The following is a 22,597-nucleotide window of genomic DNA, read 5'->3' on the forward strand; positions in this document are numbered from 1 at the left end:
GGCTGCTGCTGCTCGCGCTGCCCGCCGCCTGCTCCGCGCCGCCGCCGCCGCGCCCCGTCTACACCAACCACTGGGCAGTGCAAGTGCTGGGCGGCCCGGCCGCGGCGGCCCGCGTGGCCGCGGCGCACGGCTACCTCAACTTGGGCCAGGTGAGTGCCACCGGCCCCGCGCGCCGAAAACTTTGCCGGCCGCTGCGGGCACGGCGCGACGGGGCGTCTCCGCCGGGCTGTCGGCGCCGCGGCCGCGAGCGCGCAGGGCTCCGGGTCGGTTCGGCCCGCGCGGCCGGGGGCGGCCGAGGCGCCCTGCGGGGAGTCGCCGGGGAGCGCGGCGCGCGGGACACTCTGCGGAGAGACGCCCTTGCAGGCCCGGCGGCCGGGGCAGCTCCCGGGGAGGGGTGGCCCGGCGCGGACACCTGCCTGGCTGGGCGGCAGTGGGAGCCTGTGTCGGGCGCCGCGCTTTGCCCGCCGGCGCTGTCCTCAGTGCCCACCAAGGTCTCCCTGGCCTCGGGACCCCGCCTCTGCCACGCCGGGCCCTCTGCCCTCGACGGGCGGCGCGGGGCCCCCGACCCGGTGCGCGCGCCAGGGTGGCTGGGGCTCGCTGGGTGACGAGCGCATGGCCCCGCGTCTCGGGAGCCGCGCTCCATCGGTCTCCCGGAGGGAGGGCGGCCCGGTGCCTGCGCCTGGGAGACGCCGCCAAGGTGGCTTTCCCGACAGCGTGGGACCCAGGAGCCGTGCCAAGGTTTGGAGGCAGGGGTCCTGCGTTTAAAACCCCGCCGGCCTTGGGGGGAGTTTGCTTTGTTTCTGGGCTTCTGTGCGTGATTCTAATGGCAGCTCTCCAGCTTACTAGCCCTGTGATCTTTGGCAAGTCGTGACAGTGTGTACCGCGTGCAGTTGTTGGAACGATCCAGTGTTGTCTGGCAGCAAAGTGCCAGCGCAGGGCCTGACCCTGGCGGTGGAGCCAGTAACCCTCCCAAGGCCTGGGCTGTCATTACTGCTGTCAGTTAGCAATGGGGACAAATCCCGGGCAGGAAGGCAGCATAGCTCCAAAGGATGCTGAGGCAGGTCCCTTTTTCCTGCCCCAACCCCGTGGAGTGGGGGTGGGAGAGTGATCCTGATTTATGCCCGTGGAGGGGCCTCAGCAGGCTGAAGTGTGTGTCCCACCAGGGGACCTCTTAGTGCAGTTAACAGGTCTCCTACAAACTACACGCTTAGAGGATCAAGTGAAGTGACAGGGAAGCAGGGCTCGTAATTCAGACCCTAGTGCCAGGCAGTGTTAAATTTAGTTTCAACATTATCTGTGACAGAAGCCAGCAAAGTGTGGTAGATGACACCTTCTCTGCATCCTGAGTCGGTTGTGGATGCTGCTAACGTGACTCGTGCGGCCTTTCGGAAAAGTCGATTCTGCAGTTTGAACTGTGCTTCACGTGGTGGGTCAGTGTTGTCTGAAAGAAAACCATCACATCTTTTTTTTTTTTTCCGACCATTCAAGTCTCTTCAAATATCCTGTGATTTAAGAGTTTGCCTTTGGGTAGCACTGGCTTCGTTTCTCTCTGTCGTTCTTAAATCTCCCTGGCTGATGGTCCAGCCTGAAGATGCCCCTCAAGGTTCCAGCCCTATTCATTGCTTCTTGTGTTTGCTTAGGGCCCCCAGCTCCGGCCACACTTCACTGCTCTGCTCAGGTGGCCCAGCAGTTTGTCTTCAGCTAAAAGTGACTCTTAAACTGCACGGTAAATTACGAAGTGCCCAGGTTTCTGGCTCCTATAATTAAAGGAGTAGAGGGAAACTGAAGTTGAGCTGTGAGCTCTTGGACATTGCAAGAGAGAGGCCCAGTAACTTCCCCTCACAATTCCTGTCCACGGGAATAAAAAATACTGGGTCTTTGAAACAACTTCTGTCAGTCTCACTGAGTTGCTTATGCACAAAGTCAGCTGTCCTCATTTTGCCTGTGGGAGAGAATGTTCCTCCCAGCATGTGCCCCTCCACCCGGGACATTCTGGGGAGTGTCTCAGAGTCTCCCCAGCTCTGTACAGTGCAGCCAGGGTGAACTCCACACAGCCTGGTCCCTTAGCTTGGTACGCACGGTGCTGGGGGTGACACTGTGGAAACATTCACAAACTGAGGGATTAGCTGGTTGGGGATAGGAGCCAACTCAGAGGCGTGTGTGTGTGTGTGTGTGTGTGTGTGTGTGTGTGTGAGATTACTCAAGGAGGGCCTATTACTCTTTATTCCAAAACCAGCTTTTCTCCCTCCCCCAAGTGCACTGCTAATGTGGAAAAGGCCTGGAGCATTCCAACCTGTACCTACTCAATAAGAACTCTTTAAAAACCTTATTTGCCTTTTTCAGCCGGGAGAATTTGTGACTCATAAATAAGGTGTAGATATTATTAGCTTTGACTTATGGATGAGTAAACTGAGGTGAAACCAGGGATGGGAGCAGTTTGTGCCCACACACTAAGTATGTATCACCTCTGATGATTATGCGCCCTGCTCTTGTCTCCTACTGTATTCTCTGGGCTAAGGTCTCCTTAGTGTGACTTGTTCCCTAAACCCTTAATGAGCTCTTAGTGGTATGCCTGGGACCAGCCCTGGCTCCCAGCCCTACTTTTCTCATGGGTCTTTGCAATGCCCTAAGTTCTGGCTTGATTGTTTTGCTCTCTTTCATACAACTAGTAACCCCATTCCGTTTATTTTACATGATGCGAAGGTAATTTAGACTTGTGGTTATTCACCTTTCTTGAAGCATGGGTGCCTTTCAGAGTCTGGTAAAGGCTCTGGACCCTCTCCGTTGAAAAATATGCATCATCAGGAACAAGACAAACCAGTCTCTTTTTCCTCTTCTATTCATTGTTATTCCGGAGGGCCCAGATATTGCACCACAATTAAAAAAAAAACAAAGAATTTGGAAGCATTAAATGTCATTATTGACAGATGACATAAATAACTATATGGATAATCCAGGAGAACCTAGAGACTAACTATTAGAACTAGTAAGAGAGTTAAGCGCATTGCTTGATCAACAATAGCTACCTATGCGATAGCAACATCCGAGAAAATAAAGGAAATTGTAATTCACTCTAGCATAAAAGCCATTAGATATTTAGGAATAAATTTTAAAAAGTATTAGACTTTCAAGGAGAAAAGTACAAAATATTTGAAAGAATTATTGAAAACAAAAAGGTCTGAATAATGAAGAGATAGATTCTGTTCATGGATAGGAGGACCGATTATCACAGGTCCCCTTGAATTAATTTATAAATTCAGTGTCATCTAGTTGAAGTGCCGAGGATTTTATATGGAACATGAAATCACACAAATTCTAAAGTTGATATGGAAGAGTAAGTTCCCAGAATGCCTGAGTCACTTCAGAAAGAACAAGGAGAGGGCATGCTCTACCAGAGAAAAAACTTACCATAAAGTGTGGGCATCATAAGAGTTCGACAGTGGCCCAGTAGTGATCCCGTCTGTCAGTGGAATCAACTCAAACCCAGGCATATATGGGGACTCGTATGTGCACACAGGAGAGTTACAAACGGATAGGGAAGGATGGAAAATTCAATAAACTGTGCTGAGAGAACTGACTCTCCATATGGTAAAACGATCAGCTCCTCACCTCGTATTACACAACAGCAAATTCCAGATAGGATGGAAGACCCGAATCTCTGTAGCACGTCTAGAAGTTATATAGTGGAATACTGTATGAACTTGAGAAAGGAAACGGGTTCTTAAATAAGACACAAAAGGTACAAATATAAAAAGGAAGAGATTGATACGTTAAAAGTTCTGTATAACAAAGACGTTGTAACAATTAAAAAGCAAGTAACAGACTAGGAAAAGTATTTATAACATGTAACAGGTTAGTGCATAGATCATTTAAAAAACTATAAATAAAAATTTATCAATGGTCATTGTCATTTAAGAAAAAGATCAATGCCAGGCAGACAAAGGAGAAAGTATATGAAGAGAGAATTCAGTAAAGAGGGAATTCAAATGGCCAATGAGTGTGAGAAAAGACCTGCCTCCCCAGGAGTTATGGGGCAGCACAACCTAAGGCAGTCATCTCCCTTCACGCCTGTCAGACTGGCGAACATGTTGGCGAATGTGGAAAGGTGTTAGTATCAAGTGTTGACAAGGATGTAGAGCAACGAAACTTTCAAATGCTGCTGGTGGAAGTGGAAATTAGTATAACGACTTCAGAGAGCAATTTGACAGTCCACAGTGAGGTCGAACTGCATCAGCAAGTCCACATCTAGGCTTTTACTGGCGAGAAACTCTTGCAGAAGTGCCCAAGTTGCGTTGTATAGGAATGTCACAGAGGCATTATTTAAATGAAAAGGAACAGAATCTGAATATTCATCTCTAGAAGAATAGAGAAATAAATCAAGATAGTCACACCATGGAATACTGTACAGTAGTTGGAAAGGAATTACCTAGGTATGTTAATGTATCTACATAGATGTGTCTCAAAAATAATGGTGAGTGGAAAAGGCATGTTGTAGATAGATGCACAGTGTGATAGTATTTATTTAAACTTTAAAAACCACACTCAGCAATTCTATGTTATTTATGAATGTGTACACATGTAGGAAGGATCTCATCAAGTTCTCAGTAGTAGCAGCCTCTGAGAAGGGAGGGAGGGGAAAGAAACTGGGGAGAGGAATGTCAGACTTTATCTGCAGTGTTCTAATTCACAATACACACATATAGGTACATATGTATATATAATATAGAAGTTATGTACAAAATTGTGTTTAAGCATTTTGTACTTTTCTTTCTTTGTATCGGAATGTGTTATATATATGGTAATACATACATATGTATACAGATGTGCATATATACACACACATACACACGTGCATATATCCATACCTACACACACACACGTATATAAGATGCACATGAAATGTTAAAGGGAAAAAAGGAAAAGAAAAATGCACATCATACACATATCACGGTGATCCTGGATCATCTGAAGCATGTCCAAGGACATACAGGTGTCTGTGGGCCCAGGGTAAGAAGCCCCTGCTTTAGACCTCTGAGGCTGGGCCCATCCACTTGTCAAGGAAATGGTGACCTAGAGAAACAGAATGCCTAGTTGCAGATGACAGGTCTGTTTGAGCAGAGCTGGACCCAGGAACCCCACTCCCAGCCATCACTCTCTCCCTCTACTGGGCTTCTTTCTCCTTGGAGTCGTCTGGTGGTGAAGATCGCCTTCACGCTAACCTGTATATATTGTTACCTTTGACGCTGGTGGCGGGAGAAGGGACAAGTCATTTACGTGAAAAGGATGGCAACAAGATATTCTCACAAACCAAATCGCAACAGCTCAGCATGTGCAGCTTTCAGAAGTGGTGTTTATCTTAAGGGTGGCACTTAGACGCCATACGGTCCCTTGCGTTTTTGCTTTGCCTCAGGTGTTGAGCTAATTTGTTGGTTCTGAGTCTGAACATAAAAAAGGCAGGCTGGCTCCCAGGGCCCTAAAAGATCTAAGAGCCTTAAATGATTTTGAACTTGCCTTAAATAGTTTTACTTAAAATAGCTACTGAACAGGACATACCTGGCCCAGAATTTTGGGTGGGCCTGGGTAGTTCACTTGTCAGCAGAGGACAATTGTCATGCTGCAGAGGGCTTGTTCTTATAATGAAAAATAAGCTGAGGCTTTAGCCAGGTGTTAAAATAATGGACGAGAACTTGTTCCAACTGGAGTTTTAGGGGCTTGGAAGGGATACCAGGAAGCCCAGAGTAGCAGTCACCTGTGACCTAGTTCTCCAGTATTGATTTTCAGTCTGATGCTGTCTTGCTCTTATGCTCTGAGCCAAGAGCCATGTGTGTGTCTGACCTGGGAGTGGAAGGAGAGAGATTCTGGGTGGGAGCTGAGGGTACAGACAAGAGTGGGATTGTGAAGCTCGTGGTATCATACCCTCCCATTTGACGTCATTATTCAGGTGGTAACAGATTTAAGTGGACAGGGTTTTATTTAGTTGGACTGCCCTCGTAAGTCATTGAGGCTGTGTTGGAGAAAGGTGACTGAAGCTGAGTGGCAGTGCATGGAGCTGGGTGGCCGAGAGAAGACTCAGAATCAGGCCAGAGTGGATGGCTCAGCTGACTGGTCCATTGGAAGAGTTTGGGTTCCTCTAGGCAGAAAGCAAGGGTGCAGATCAGAAACACAGAGCTGGTGATGGGGTGGGAGGGCCTGCAGACCCTGGATGAAGCCTCCTGCCTGGCCTCAGGCTTTGATTGCCAACAGGGCCGTGCAGGACTGTTGATACACTGGGGAATGTTCTGGGCTCTTTTGAGTCTCTGAGCCTCTGTACAGATTTTGTCTCTAAAAAGTAGTTCCTCTGGGGGCTGGCCCCGTGGCCGAGTGGTTAAGTTCGCGCGCTCCACTGCAGGTGGCCCAGTGTTTCGTTGGTTCGAATCCTGGGCGCGGACATGGCACTGCTCATCAGACCACGCTGAGGCAGCGTCCCACATGCCACAACTAGAAGAACCCACAACAAAGAATACACAACTATGTACCAGGGGGCGTTGGGGAGAAAAAGGAAAAAAATAAAATCTTTAAAAAAAAAAAAAAATGTTTCTTTAATAAAAAAAAAAAAAAAAAGTAGTTCCTCTGATCTTCCACAGCCCAGGCCAGGCGCTGATGTGTCTTCCCTCCTCTCTGGGGGCCCTGCGTGTGGAGGGCTTCGGAGTCCTACTTGTCTTGAGTGCCTGACTCCCTCCCAGCTCTCAGACTGTAGCTCAGTCTTGGCATTGACCGGAAGCTCTGGCATGTGCTTATGCCCAGTGAATGTTTCCTGTGTGGGTGCTCTTGCTCGTGGAGCCTCCCGCCAACGCTGCAGGGAGGTGTCGCCAGGCCTGCTTAGTAGTGAGGAGACCTCGGGTCCAGTTCTGACTTGTGCAGATCACAGACTGGTAACTGACAGGCCAAGGCCCAAAGCCAAGCCCTCCGACTCTCCTTCCACCTTGGCAGATGGACTTCATCCCGACTTCTCAGACAAGGGTAAGCTATCAGGCAAGAAAGCCTTTCAGCTTTCTGCTGCTGCTGGCAAATGAGCCTGTGTGGACCCCACCCGCCGCTGTTTCTCCTTCCCTCCACCTGGCACATGCGCACACACTCGTGTACGTGCACCTGCACACGCAGTGCTGCATGTTAGTGTTGCTCTGTCCAGCAAAGTCGGTCCCGGTTCCTTCTCATCAGCGTTGAAACTTACTTGCATCTCTCCATATTTCAGGGAAAAATACCCCTAACCCCTTGCAGTCTTCCTAGGATGCCACACTCGGTTGCTCAAACTCTGCATATTATTAACTGGACTAATCATCCTTTGCTGGAAACCTCCTCCTCGCTGTGTGGTCCCTGTTTACAGAAGGGGCTGTCTGCCCCGGTGCCTGAGCTCGAGGCCTGGAACTCACTGCTGCCTCCCCCACTCCCCTGCCTCCCATCTGATCTATAACCAAGCCCGTCTCATCGGTCTCCTGAATGGCTCTCAGGTCCCCCTGCTTCTCCCCTGCCACTGCCCCGCACAGGCCGGGGCCTCTGTGCCCCTCAGCTGTCTGTGCTGCTGCAGGGCCTCCTCTCACCCACCTGCTACCTTCTGCCCTGGCCCCAGCTCCAGCTCTGCTGAACCTCTTCATGCTCTTCCTTCTTTTTAGGCTTCTTCATGATGTTTTTCTGCCTAGGATGGCTTTCCCATCCACCTGGTCAGCCCTTCATCTTTCCTGGTCATCTGCAGTCCTGCCCTGATTTCCTCAGCCCTGCGGACCTCCCTTCTTCTGGGCTCCCAAGCCCCCATCACCCTAACATGACTGTTGGCTTGTCTGTTTCTGCCACTATGCTCTGGGCCTCCTGGGAAAGTCAGTTCACAGTTGGTCCTCTGGCTGCTCTCTAAGGTTAATTCCAATTCTGCCATTTCTCTGATGGTGGAGAAGTCACCGCAGGGCAGCCTGCGGCCGGAGGACATGCACTCATTTATTGAGCGAGTATTCTTTGTGTGCTCTCACTGGTTCTGGGCCCTCAGAGATAAGTAAGGTATGGCCCCTGCCTCTGGAGAGCCTCTTAGTGGAGGGAAGGGTATGAGCATTTGTGAACAAGCAAGGTCAGCAAGTCGGCTGGCTGAACCATCTCCACCCATAGTTTGTCTTAATCCCTTGCTTTTTGGCATCACGCTCAGCAGGCTGGCCCCTCCTGGTTAATGCTTGTGCTTGTGCTTGGGGAGGACCCTCCTTGTCATGCTCTAGTTTGCTTCTACTCGGATCAGCTACCCATGGAGCAGGGCCCAGCAGTCCTCTGCAGCCCACCATGGATGCTTCCCACCCCGTGAGTCCCATTATCTGTCAAATCCCTGGGCTTCCTGATGTCCTTGTGCCTCTGCTCTTGGAGGATTTTGAAGACCTGGCGGTAGGCACAAGGCCCTCTGTCCAGTGCTTTGAAGATCGGGGATGAATAGCCGTCAGCTATCGGGAGGGAGCCTTACTCACGCTCTGTGGGATGGGATCGGCAGCTCAGGTTCCCATGGTAACCAGCCCATCAATGCCCTCAGTGTCAAGACGGTGGCACCACCGAGAGGAAGAAACAGTCTCATTGTCTCCCTCTTGGCCGCTTGGGCACAAACCAGCCGCACACCGCAGGGCCCGACAGCCCCGGCCCACTGCCGTGTTGCACATGGACTCGCTTGCTGAGTCCAGCCAGGGAGGGGCCGTCCGCTTCATTTTCCTAACCCTCCTTGGGGCCTCTTGAATTCCTGTCACTGGCCCACATCAGTCACTTAAGGAGTCCTTGTTGGGTGAATCCGTCTTCTCAGTGGGAAGGAACAGCCCAGCTGGATCAGGCTCCCAGAGCTCTGCGTGATGAGCCAGACTGCATTTGCCACGGGGTGGATGAATCCGTGTTCAGTGTTGGCAGTCAGGTTTTTGAAAGGGACCTTGATTTCCAGACTTTCTCTCTTTTGTTTCAAAACATGTTGTAGACAACTCTCAGAGATGGTCTCCCGTGTTCATTAAGCCAGAACCTCCTTCTTGCCGTGGAGGGCCTGAGTCCACCCCGGTGATCTTTGGCAGAGTCTCCCGGATGGACAGGTGGCGGGTGGGGCTACCCTCCTCTCAGATTATGGCCATGGTCCCCATGGCTGGGAGAAGGCAAAGCCTTCCTCTGCTCCTTTCTCATCCCCTGCCCTCCAAGCCGGAGCCAGGACCTCACTCCGAGTTCCCTGTGGCCCCTCTGCCTCCTAGCCTCTCCCCTGCGGCCCTGCCTGCTCCTCACGCACTCGCTGCCTCGGGCAGTGCCTCGCTGCCCCGCCTGCCTCCCTTCCAGTTCCAGGCTGCTTCCCACACTGCCACCCTGACGGTGCTTCCAAACCAGAAACCTCATGCGGTCCTTTTCCTGCTTCAGGACCGGGAGTGGGGTAGAGGGGGCATGGAGGCTCCTGCACAGCAAAGCCTGATACGCTCGACACTTGGGGAGCGAGCTGTCGCTCCCTCTCGCCCTGTCCTCAACCCAGAACTGCTTGCTTTTGCCCAGTGCTCCAGCCATTCCCAACCTTTGCCATTCTGGAAACTTTCCATCCTTTTCTTTCTTTTGCACCTGCTCTTTGTTGCTGTTGTAACCGGGGTGCCCGTTCCCCGTGTGGTCTACCTGGAGAACCCTGCTTTTCTTCAAGATTAGCTACAGTTGTGTTTCCTGACCTGGCTGCTGCCCCGCAGCCCTGAGCACTGTGCTCCCAGCTCCACGGAGGAGCTCAGCTAGCCCCCCACCGCCCACCACGTGCACAGCCACAGCGGGAGGGTGTCTGTCTCCCCATTAGACCACAGCGTCTTGTGGTCAGAGTCTTTGTTCATTCTGTTTCCTTGGGCCCTAGTCCCTGGCTCAGCCTCTCATCCCCAAGTCTCACTCACCTCCCCTCCCCCTACACACCTGGTGACTGTGTTTCATTAGAAGGGATAACTGAGGCCCCATGGGGTAGTGGTTAAGTTCACATGCTTCCCTTTGGCATCCCGGGGTTCACTGGTTCAGATCCTTGGCATGGACCTACACCCCGCTCATCAAGCCACGCTGTGGCAGCATCCTACATACAAAATAGAGGAAGACTGCTATAGATGTTAGCTCAGTGACAATCTTCCTCAAGTAAAAAGGGGAAGATTGGCAAAGATGTCAGGTCAGAGTGAACCTTCATCACCAAAAAAAAGAGGGAAAAAAAGGGATAACTGAGTCACTGGGTTCCAGTACTCCCACTATGACTACTGTCAGCTGGCTCCTACATCGTCATCCTCACTGATCACCAAGCACTCTGATAATCACCCTAGAGCCCTAGTAGTGACCCTGTTACACAGATGAGCAAACTGAGGCACTGAGCAGTTGGGTAACTTACTGCAGCTTAGTAAATGTCAGAGCAAGGCTTTTCACTGGAACATCCTTGATTCCTTACTCCTGGACAGGGCCCATGTCCGTGTTAGGAAAGGCTGCAGAGAGCAGGCGGCAGCTGAGCTGGCCGTGGAGTTTGAGTTGGGTTTTTCTAACTGGTAAGGCAGAAGCGCACTGTCCAGGCAGGGGGAGGGCTGAGACAGGAGGGGTGCTGGGAAGGTGCCCCCTGGTCTCAGCTAAAGGGTGGGTGGCTATACTGCAGGACCCTCCCTTCTCACCAGGCCTCTGGCCTGGGGCTTCACTTCAAAGGCTTATCTATGACGGAGTGAAGGTGGCAGCATTCTTGACTTTGGAGTCTGAGAGTCTCAAGGGCAGGGGGCTTTCCTTGGACGCCGTCCCCCAACCTACCAGAGCCCTGTGTGTTCTCACCCCAAGAGGAGAGTGCAACGCTGTGCAACCAAACATCCGACAAGAAAGCTGGAACACCCAGAGGAGAGAACGGCTTAATGAGGACCCAAGGCTGCACGGAGGGTGGCACAGCCTAGTTAAAAAGTCATGACATTACTTAATTTTTCTTGGTATAATACAAAAGGAATACATGTATGTGTAAAATTTGGAAAACATGAACAAAGAAAACTACAAAAATCATTAATAATCCTATCACCCAAAGATAATCATTGTTAATGTTTTGGACCATGTCCTTTCATTTTTTTTTTAACTGTGTTTGTGTAGTGTGTGTGTATGCGTGCATATATATCTGTACATAGTCGTGTGCCACATAACGATGTGTCAGTCAATGATGGACCGTATCTATGACGGTGATCCTGTAAGATTAGTACCATACAGCCGAGGTGTGTAGTGGGCTATACCATCTAGATTTGTGTAAGTTGTTGACCAAGGAAAAGTTCAGTACAATTCAAACGGAAGATATTTATTTGGGTAATAAGAATTGCAATTCAGGGGCCAGCCTTGTGGCCTAGTGGTTAAGTTTGGTGCACTCCACTTTGGCAGCCTGGGTTCAGTTCCTGGGCACAGACCTACACCACTCGTCTGTGAGTGGCTGTGCTGTGGCTGAGGCTCACATACAAAAAGAGGAAGATTGGCAACAGATGTTAGCTCAGGTGAATCTTCCTCAGCAAAAAAAATAAATAAAATAAAATTGTAATTTGGGAGATGCAGATTCAGGTAGAAACCCAAAATGTGTTCTGATTACAGGAGAGAGCTTAGGGCTTTTATCAGACAAAAGGGAGGATGAGGTGAGTTGCATTAAAGAAGAGTTCATTGGTGCTATGTGAGGTAAGGCTAGGTTTGTGCTTCCTAGATTGGCCTGAGTTTTGGTCATCAGGCAAGCAGCTAGATTTGTACTTCATTGATTGGTTAGTGATTTGGTCATCAGCAAAGTCCAGTTTTATCAGTCCTTTCAAACACGATATTCTTGTCCTTACTGACTTCTTAGAGTGTTGGCGGTGTGGTCCAGTTTGGAAAATAAAGAAAACAAGACAATGCCTCTGAAATGGCTACTTTGGCTCTATTTTCGTATGACTCCGCTCATGTCATCTTTCACAAAGTACACTCTCTCATGTCAAAGTACACTCCATGATGTTCTCACAATGATGCCATCGCCTAACAAACATATCCTTGTCGTTAAGAGACACATGACTGTATTTATGTTTATGTGAGCATGTGTGTGCATACATATATACAGACACATATATACCTGTATACATGTATGCACACACATACTCAGCTATACGTGATTGTCTCATACAAGTAGGCTTGTACAGTTTTGCAACTTGTACCTCCCAAGTCTATAACTATTCTATGGTATAATTTTTAATGGCTGCTCATTAGTGGCTGGCCCATACTTACTTAATCTTTCCCCTGACATTTAGATCAATGGATTCTTTGCAACTGCTTGGGGAGGTGGACATTGCTGCAGCTGGTCAGCCCTGTGTGGGGAGGTGGAAGGTTCCATCTCTGCCTGGTTTCCCGCTGACATGCCTTGCACTCCTGGTTACCACGTCCCATCTCATTTCCCTGCGTCTCCCTATCCCACATCACTGGCCTTGCAGGGGGTCCAGGACTTGGTAAAATTTGTTCAGTTCAACTCAAGGATTTTATTGAGCATTTTTTCTTATTTTGTAAAGTTACACGTGTATTATATAAATATGCTCCCATTGTAAAGAATTCAAACAGTGCCAGTGTATGAAGAGGAAAAATCCTTCTCCTCCTCAGCTTAGCCCCAGTTTGCTCATTCCTCTAGATGCCATACCTGTCCATACTTTGGTATTTGTGTGTCCTGTTTCAGAAACATGTATGCACATAGATACATAGGGTTTTTTTTTAAATAAATGGGACCATGTTAAATATGTTTTTCTGTACCTAGTTCTTCATAGCCTAACAATACCTCTTGGAAAGCTTTCCATGGTAGGACATAGATAATCTACATAATTCTTTCAAAACGGTTTTAAGCTATTTTTATGGATGTGACATTTTGTTACACCATTTACCTATTAATGTTCGTTTGATTTATTTTGTTTTTTTGTATTATAAACAATGTTGCAGTGATAATCCTAATTCATACTCTCTGTGCACATGTATGAGAATTTCTGTAGGATATATAATAGTAAAAACAAACAGTTACAGTAATAATGATCACAGATACCTATCTGCCCCTTACTATGTGCCAGGTAGTTTTCCAAGTGCTCTCCTGGTATTGACTCATTTAATCTTCTTAGAAACCCGAAAGTAAGTGCTATTATTACCCCCATTTTACAGATGAGAAAATCAAGGCACAGAGAGGTTAAGTGACTTGTTTGTGGTTATAGAGCTTTTAAGCGTTAGAGCCAACGTTTGAACTGAGATGGTCTCGCTCCAGAGATCGGGGGCTGCTGAGCCAAAGTGTGTGCACACCTTACATTGTGTGAGGCATCTGCAGGGTTGCTTTTCTTTGATCTTAATGATATGTAAGTGCTGTCTCTATATTGTGAATATTAATCTCTTATTTGCAAATATCTCTCAGGTATTTCTTCCATCTGTCACTTTTTTCTGAACGCTGTACAGAGGGTTTGTCTGCTTGCTTGTTTCCTGAAGTAAAATCTGCAGGTCCGTTCATTTGCAGGCTTTGGGAGATGAACAAGGCAGGGTCCCTCCCTGTAACAGACAGGAACGTAAGTAACAGTTGCAAGAGGAACAAGGAAAGTAATATAGAGATGGAATCCAGATGCTTTAGGATAATAGAGGAGAGTGGGCTGCTTTCTGCCTGGGATGTTCAGGGAAGGCTTTGTGACCAGTGGCATTTGAGCCAGACCTCTCAGGGTCCACAGGATTTTCACAGACAGAGGACAAGACACGGGGTGTGGAGTTGCAGCAGGTGGATCCTGAGTGAGGGCATCAATCCACATCCCGTCGGGAAACAGCTCACCTGGATGGCTCAGGTTGAGACTCTCAGGAAGGAGCTGCTTACAGAGGTGTGAGCGGGAGTAAGGGAATCAACAAAGGGTGTTGGGGTGCCCGAGGACCAGCAGTGGGGAGCTGCTCGGGCCGAGGGGACAAAGGGAGAAAATGGGGTTAGCAGAGCCCTGTGGGAGCTGGAGCCGTGGATGATGCAGCCTCCTTCTGGCACCTCCTGTTGGCTGAACCCTTGGGAAGTGTGGTCCAGGTGGTGGTGTCTGGAGGGGCACAGGACTGGGCAGCGAAAGAAGAATGACCGGCACAGTAAGCATAAGGAGAGAGAGAGAAGTTCGGGGCATGTTAAGAGCTCAGTAAACACCCTGATGTCGTTAGAGGTTAGAGGAATTCATTCGCTGCTGCTTCTATTCAGCCGGCATTTATTGGGTGCTGGCTCGCAGCCTGGCACTGTGCGAGGTACTGATTTGCTGGGATGCACCAGGCTGACTTTGCCCCCAGTGACGCGTGCCTCGGCACCAGTTCCAGCTTTCCGTTTGTCCTCTCAGAGGGTCACAGCAGAGGCATGTGGTTTCATCCCTGTTAGACCCCACGTACCTGGATGTATGCCTCCTTGTCCCAATCGGAGTTTATTTAGGTGTGTCTGTCTGAGGACAGATTTTAACATGGAAAAATAATTCCATTCCTGGTCACCATTGCACTCAGTCTGACACACATCTTGATCTCATGCTGTTTTTTAAACTTAAGCAAACAAACAGAAAACCCCTGTTTGTGTTCCTCTTGATAAAACCTGATTTCTGTAAAAAGAAAAGAAACCTTATTTCTATCCTGCTATCAATGTAACCGTTCATGACTGAGCTCATGAACAGTCTTCTTACACGTGTCTCTTAATTTCTCATTTGCAGGGATATGACACTAGTAGCCACGAACAAGAAGCAGGATTTGTTTCAGTGGCTTCAACAAGTTTGTGTCCCACGACTTTGCCAGTTCAAGACCCTCACAACTCTTCATTTTAGCACAAGATGCAGAAGCCTGTTTGTGGGAATGGATGCTTTCTGTTCCTGTGGAGTTCCGTGTCCTGGTACAAAGTGAACTCGTTAGTACTTTCTAGGGTTTTTTTTTTTTTTGGTCTGCTTTTTTAAGGAACGTGGTTTTCTGCTTTCCTCTGATGTCTGGCCACACGAGGAATATTGTAAAACCAAACTGATTCCTTCTCACACTGAACAGTCTTCAAATCCAAACCAAACCCCAGAGGTAGTTGTGGATCCACACCTCTAGGAGCCCGTCTGTGTGGGGCTCACATTGGGGGCCAGGACCAACACCCCAAATGATGACAAGCCGTGTCTCAGCAGCATTCCTGTTCTGACTAAGTCAATACATTTCCAAAACCTAATCCAAGAATATCTCCAATTTTCATCGTGATTCTCGCTCCCAAGGAGCCCTGGATATGTTTCCGTTTCTTCTTGTGTCGGAAGTGCAGTGCCTGCGTAGAACTGCAGAGAATCCTGTCTTCACACCAATTTGTTTGTCTTACTAAAAGTTGGTTTTACTTTCCAGCAACTGGTTCCTTTCCTGAAGTTAGTCACTAATGGTGCTCTGTACCTGGTGTGTGCTGATGGCTGTGCCAGCCCAGGCTCACCCTCCTGCCCGGGAGCCGCTCAGCTCCTCCCTGGGTCTCTCCTGCGCGCTGCCTCCCCCAGGGGGGCTTGCAGTGACCAGGGGCCGCCACCAAGAGATCTTTTCCACCTCCGAGGCCGAGGAACTTGTTTGCCACCGCTTTTCTTCCCTCAGCGTCTGCGTTTTATTTGAATCGTGCAGTCGGGCCGCCTGAATTAGATTGCTAGTCTCAAGTCAGGGCTGTGTTTCTGCATGCACCGTGGGCACAAAAGTGATGCTCAAAGATAGTAAGGGACAATGGATGCAGCTAGGAGGGAACAGCCATCTTGCCAAGCCTGCCCAGTCTATTCTAAATGATGTGCCTTTGTCCTGAGGGCTTTTGGGGTAGATTCTTTGGTGCTGAGCACAGTGTGATTTCTGCCTCAGCCTTTCAGAGCAAAACACAACATGTAGCCTGCCCTGACCAGGCCTTCGTGTGGCCAGTAGGTGCCGGTGCTGTGGCTTCCCTGGCAGGGCATGGTGCTTTGATGAGAGAATCAAATCAACAAGTGCTTCCACCTATCAAAGCATGTCACTGATCTGCCTGTCCCCCTGCTGGTTTCTCAGCAGTCTGGGGTGCTGCCTCTGTTTCACCTTTTTTTTTCTCCCCAAAGGATTGTGGAGTTTCCTGGGTTGTTCAGCTTGTTTATCACAATTTTTTAAGCTTCTTAGGTCCATCAATAGGAGGGTGATAAACAAATGTGACATATTCATACACTGGGCATTCTTTGTTCAGCACTAAAGAGACACAGAACTGATATGCATAACAACGTGGATGAATCTTGTAGACGTTGTACAGAGTGAAAGAAGCCTTACACAAAAGAGCTATCTGATTCCATTTATAGGAAGTTCTAGAACAGGCAAAACCAACCTGTGGTGGAATAAAAACTAATCTATAGGGGTGAGGATTGATGGGGAAGGCGCATAGGGAAACTTTCCGGGGTGATGGCTATATTCTCTATCTTGACAGACACACAGGTGTATACAGGTGTTACAGAGGTATATACATTTAGCAGAACTTAACAAACATATGTTAACATTTTTTCATTTCAACCTATGTAAATTCACTTCAGAAGAGAAAATCTAAGCAAATGTTGGACTCTCCTTAATGATATGTATGCAGAAGTGTTTAGAAGGAAGTATACTGATATTGCAATTTACTTTGGAATACACTAAAAATAAGATGGGTTGACAGGTGGATAGAGACATGGATAGATGGAGAGAAATGTGATGTAATTTTAGTGATTATGTTAATGGTAGAATCAAGGTGGTGGGTATGTGGGTGTCTGCTGTACAATTCTTTCAATTTTGCTGTATGTCTGAAAATTTTCTTAATAAAATGTTGAGAGAAGAAGATTCTTAGGGTTGTGGTGGGGATAGGACGGATTTGGGAGAGATCCCCTGCTATCCGTGGAGACATAATTGTAAATTTGTGTTTAGAGGTGAGATTAGAAGTCTAGGTATTTAAGGGGGCAAATGATGTCGTCACAGGAATCCCGATGGAATCTGGGTTTGGGGACATAGGCTCTTTGTTCTCGGATCACACTGGCATCTGAAAGGATTACTGTGACTCTCTTAGCCCTAACTTGCTAGTTTTGCGTGGACGGAGAGACTCAGCCCTGGGAAGGAGCATCCTAGTAAATGTAAGTCAGTGGAGTCCTGTGGTTTAAGGACCTTCCTGCAGGGGGAAGATAAGCCAGCAGCAGATGCCCCTGGCACAGCAATGGTAGTCTGGGTTGCTTGCCTGCTAATTATCTTCTTGGTCTTGCTCCGCAGTGTTTTTCTAGTTCCAGGATTTGAATTATTGACTTTCTGTGGAATTCTCAGGCTCTCTTGATTGTCAGTTTGAAGAGGGGGACCAGCAGCCATTCTGTACAAAGTCCTAACGGCTAGGTGTCCTCAGTTGGAAACCTCCCCCCGTGTTACCCTGGAGCTGTCCCAGACCAGATGCAGTGAACACACAGCTATCAGACTCCTTGTAGGGGACCTCTGCCTGAGAGAGGAAGCTCCTGGTCAGCTGATAAATTTAGGGCATGTACGCAAAGTGGGGGTAGGGAGAGGGGAAAAGAATGAAAGCATTATTCTAAGAAGCTGCTTTTATTTATAGATTCTTCTAATTCTATTAAAATGAATGCCGGAGGGATGTAAAACTTGGAACACATAACACATAATAGAAATGAAGAGACGTTGAGCTAAAATAGGGAACAATGGTAAAATGAGAAGAGAAGCTTAGGACCACGAGGAGGATGTGACATTTTTCTGAAATAAAATCGTCTTGGAGCCCACTGTACAGGGAAAGTGAATTAAAATCAACACTCGGTTAGGGGAGAACTTGGAAGGAAACATAAACTATTTCATAATGAAAAGGAGAAAGTGTTAAGCTGACTCAGGGGGGAAACAAAGACAGAGATTACACTAATTCCGTTATAGAGACGAATAAATAAAATGTCATCATTGTATAAGGAAATAAAACTAATTGAATGCTTAATGTTTAAGAGGAGTTGGCAAAATAAATGTGTTAAATATTAAAATATGTAAATCGTCATAATTTGCCTGCCTTGTTCTGGGAGCCAGTACAGTACCTTACCTCCCACCTACAAAACAGGGAGGGCTTTTTGATTCTGAGATAAGATGTTAATGGGACAAGATGCAAAGTAAATAGCCATTTACATTAGAAAAGCTGGAGTACAACAAATGCCTTTAAATGAATGAATTGCTGAACGAATGAGGCTTCCTTAAAGTCAGGAGTTTAAAAAAACATACACTCAAAAGGGAAAGCAACAGAATTACCTTCTAAGATGAAAATCTAATGAATTAAGGCAGGAAAGAAGGTGTGCCTCTTTACTGCTGGTGACTTAACCTCTCCTTACCTCAGCTCTTTCTACTGAAAAATGGAATTAGTAGCAACTCCAACAAGCAAATGCTTGGAATAGTGCCAGGTGAGAAGCGAACACTCAGTGCATATTATGCTGATAATATTATTATTATCATGGTGATTATTTTTTAATACCAAAAGAGAGGGAAATAACATGTCCTTTCAAGGTCAGGTGGAGAAGTCAGACTAGGAAAGCACTGTCTATTTTTAAAGTAGGAATTCAAAGCTAGTAAAAGGCGTCATGGAGAAGATTTCAGATATGCTGTTTCTTTTACCTTTTGTCTTTTTGGGGGGAAAGATTAGCTGATGTGAAAAGCTTAGGATGGGAAAGGCAGACGTTAAGCCCGACTAAGAAGGAGCTGATGAGCCATGGTTTAGGAAGCCAGGACGTCCGCAGCTGCAGAACCTGTTCACCGTGCTCACCTGGGGAGGCACCTGGTCTGCAGCTGCTCCACCCAGCCGCACGCACCGGAGATGCGCCCTCCTCATCCCTTCCACCTGCCTGACCTGTTCAGCCAGGCTCGTGCCCACCACCACTGATGCAAAAAAGGACCCTCTTGCCTCGAGTTTATTAAGAATCCTTAAGGATAAAAGAAAATAAAACTTTGGATTAAAGAAAACTTTGCATATTAGTTAGTTTCTGTGGGCATCTTGGAGCCAACATAGAAGCTTATGAAGCAATAATCTGTTACCTGAACATGGCTAAATAGGGCCTGGAGCAGCTCCCTACCATCTGCATTAGCCTATTAACTACAACTGACACGTGTCCGCTTTCGTTCCCAAAAGAGAACGATGTGCCTGGAGATGCTGGATTTTTATCCTTTTTCTAAATTTTTCTTGTTCTGGGCATCACTCAGGATGGATCGCACGACACACTGACTTGCCTAATTAAGTGAGCAAGAGTTGCACTGCGACCCCAGAAATGGGAAGGCAAGAAAGGGATTGTTTTTTTTCCTACTGCTCACTCCCGTAATAGCCAAATATCCCCCTGATGCATGAAGACATGCATGTTTTTTAGTTTTATAGAGCTGTTTTGATCTGGTAGCTCTTGCAGACAGAGCCAGTGGCAAAAACACAGATTTTAGAATCAGAAGAGCTGGGTTCTAATCCCAACACTTTTGTCTGCAAATTGGTCAACAACTGGAGAGCTACTTACTGTCTCTGGATGTGAAATCATTCGTCTGTAAAGTGTGATTGTAATATCACCATCTACATAGTGTTCCCATTTGGCTGTCGTGCAGATCGCAGGGTAGACTCTGTGTAACTGATTGGGACCATCATTATTAGTGTGGACCGGAAGTGGGCCTCCGTGACTGATGGACACTCTGTGCAGGCCCTCCCATGTGGATGCCTAACACTGTCCATGCTGTGACCAGCAGCCCCGGGCCCAGGAGGGTGAGTGGCCATCCCCATTTACTAGGACCCGCTGTGGCCCCCTCCTTCATATTTTGCCTGGGTTGGTTCTGTATTGGATTTTGGAGGAGCTGTGGAAAGCTGGGAGTCCTGGAGTCATATCCTGCTTTCTGATGTGAGAGCTGAAATTTGAAATGATCAGATTGCTGCAATTTAGTTTAACCAGTAATCTAAAAGCTCCCCCTCTGAGAGTGGATAGTTTGCATTCTGCTGGGAAATAATACACCATGTACTGCCAATTTCAGAGCATTGTCAGATGGTAGGTAGGAAGGTATTCAGAGGCAAAACCAGAAGATGATGGCTTAAATAAAGTAGGACTCATTTTTTTTCACACAGTAAGTCTGGAGATGGGCCCTCCAAGGGCCTGGCGGTGTCTCCCTCATCTGCTTGGCCATGCTTGGCAGGGAGGTCTCTGGCCTCTGTCCTAGAGCCCCTTTGGGCCTCGTGTCCAAGTTCCAGGTAGGAGGCAGGGCTAGGGGCAAGAGTGAGAAGAGTGAAGGACTTTCTCTTTTCATTCAAGAAGGGTTACTTTCCCTGGAGACATATGCCACCATCTTGTGGAATAGAACTATGGCCATGGCTAGCTGCAAGGGAGTCTGGGAAGTCAAAATTTTAGATTCTACAACCTCTGTAGAAGAGGTGGGCAGAGGAGAAAGTGTTGGAAATAGAGGTAGGATCAGCCAACAACACATCACAGTGGCTGTAGCATGCTTCCACTGTCTTATGGATGATCAGGAAGGAAGAGGGAGAGGGAGGAGAGAACCTAGTGTTATTCCAAGAGGGAACTCCCCTCTTAATGTTGCTCAGATTAAGCAGCAATTCAGTGATGGGCAGTCTTTGACCTAGCTGCTGTGGAGAGTGCAAAGGGGGCCAAGACAGCCCAGCTGGTCTCAAGATTCACTCTCTAGCAAGGGAGATGCCTGCATCAATAACCATAAACCAGTAGAATGCAGTAAATTGTCCTGAAAGGGTGAAAGTGATACTGGAGGACTGGGTAGTGGGGGATCACTTCCAATTTCCAAAGGAAAACAATGAGGAGGAGGTGGAGGATGAGGGTGAGGATGATGATAAGGATAAGGATGGTGAGGATGGGGATGGTAAGGATGGGAATGATAAGAAGGATGATGACAAGGATAATGATGTTGAGGATGATGAAGGGGATGATGGTGAGGAAGTTGATAAGAATGAGGATGACACTGAGGATGATGCTGAGAGTGACACTGACAAGGATAGTACACTCTTACTGGGCCAGAAACTGCTCCAAGTGCTTGATCTCATTTACTCTTTACAGCCACCCCACAAGGTAGGTTCTTTTCCCTGCCCCCATGTGACAAATGGGAAACTGAGGCACAGAGAGGTTAAGTGACTTATCCAGATTAGAAATAGCAGAACCAGAGCTGACACCACACTTATTTCTCCTTTATCTTTAAAACATATTTGATGCATACAAAGTATTTCCCATAACATATATGTTAATTAAAAGCATAAAAATAGAGCTTGTGAAGCCACCACCTAGTCCAGAAACTAGACAATTATCAATATTACTTACATATTACTCTTCCACCTTACCACTGTTGAAAGATAAACTGAGGCATATTAAAAATTTTAATAGTTTATTTGAGGAAAAATTGCTCTGAATCAGGCAACGCCAAACCAGAAGTGGTTAGGAGTGCTCCACTGACGGGAACAAGACTTGTAGAAAAGATGCAGAAGCAAAGCAGGGAAGTGATTTGATTGGCTATGGCTTAAGCAGTTGCCTTATTTGGGAAGGCCTTGTTGACTGTTGAGTTGTCCTTAGGTTTTGATTTCTTTTTTTATTTTTTAGTAAGGAAGATTGTCCCTGAGCTAACATCTGTGCCAACCTCCCTCTATTTTGTATGTGGGAAACTGCCACAGCATGGCTTGATGAGCGATGTGTAGGTCCACACCCAGGATCCGAACCCATGAATCCCTGGGCCGCCGAAGCGGAGCATGCCAACTTAACCACGATGCCACCAGGCTGGCCCCAGGTTTTGATTTCTTAACCTTGAGGCATTTACAGTCTTGGTTTGGCTTTGCTTATGTAGGCTGCTAAGGCATTAGAGCCACCTCTGTCTGATGGGCTCCTTGTTTAATTACTTTAAAGCCACCCTGCCACCACCTCTCCAGGTAACCACTGTCCATATGGTGTGTGTATCACAGGTGGAGATATGCTTAAACAATACATTGCTTAGTTTTGTTTTTGAGTGCTATAAAAATGATATACTGTGAGTGGTGTTCTGGGACTTGCTTTTTTTTCACTGGACATCGTGTTTCTAAGGCTCAGCCACATTGTAGCTCCAGCTCCAGCTCCAGCTTAGCTGTGGTTCATTTCTGTTCACTGCTAAACAGTATTAGTTGGCCAACAAATCATGATGTATCTGTCTACTCTCCTGGCAATGAATGTTTGTGATTTTTATTAAGGACATTGTTGCTAAGAACAGCCTTGTTCATGACCTTTGGTGCACGTATGCCAGAATTTCTCTTGGGTACGTGCCTAGAATTGGGATGACTGGGTTTATATATACTGGATACCAATCCTTTGTCAGTTACAAGTGCGGGAAATAGCATTTCCCAGTTTGTGAATTTTTTAAAAACTTATATAGGTGTCTTCTGATTGAACTGGAGAGTTAATTTTACATAATTGTATGTATCAATCTTTTCTCTCCTTTTAATAACAGTTTTATTAAGATATAATTCGCATGCCATATGATTTACCTATTTAAAATGTATGATTCACTGCTTTTTAGTATATTCATAGATTTGTGCTGCCATCACTGCAATCAATTTTAGAGCATTTCATCACCCCAGGAAGAAACCCCATATCTGTTAGCAGCCACTCCCCGTTCCACCCCACTTGCCCAGCCTTAGGCA

At 47.4% G+C, this 22,597-nt stretch overlaps 1 protein-coding gene across 1 annotated transcript in view; it reads left to right on the plus strand.

Annotated features, from left to right (window-relative positions):
• Nucleotides 1-22,597, plus strand: part of PCSK6 (proprotein convertase subtilisin/kexin type 6) — a 225,301-nt gene that overhangs the window by 44,144 nt on the left and 158,560 nt on the right. Inside the window, exon 5 of the mRNA XM_046652769.1 lies at nt 3-149. Within this exon, the coding sequence (XP_046508725.1) occupies nt 3-149 (147 nt within the window). The remainder of the gene's footprint in view (nt 1-2; nt 150-22,597) is intronic.

Source organism: Equus quagga, chromosome 2 (assembly GCF_021613505.1).
Source record: "Equus quagga isolate Etosha38 chromosome 2, UCLA_HA_Equagga_1.0, whole genome shotgun sequence".
NCBI classification, from domain to species: domain Eukaryota; kingdom Metazoa; phylum Chordata; class Mammalia; order Perissodactyla; family Equidae; genus Equus; species Equus quagga.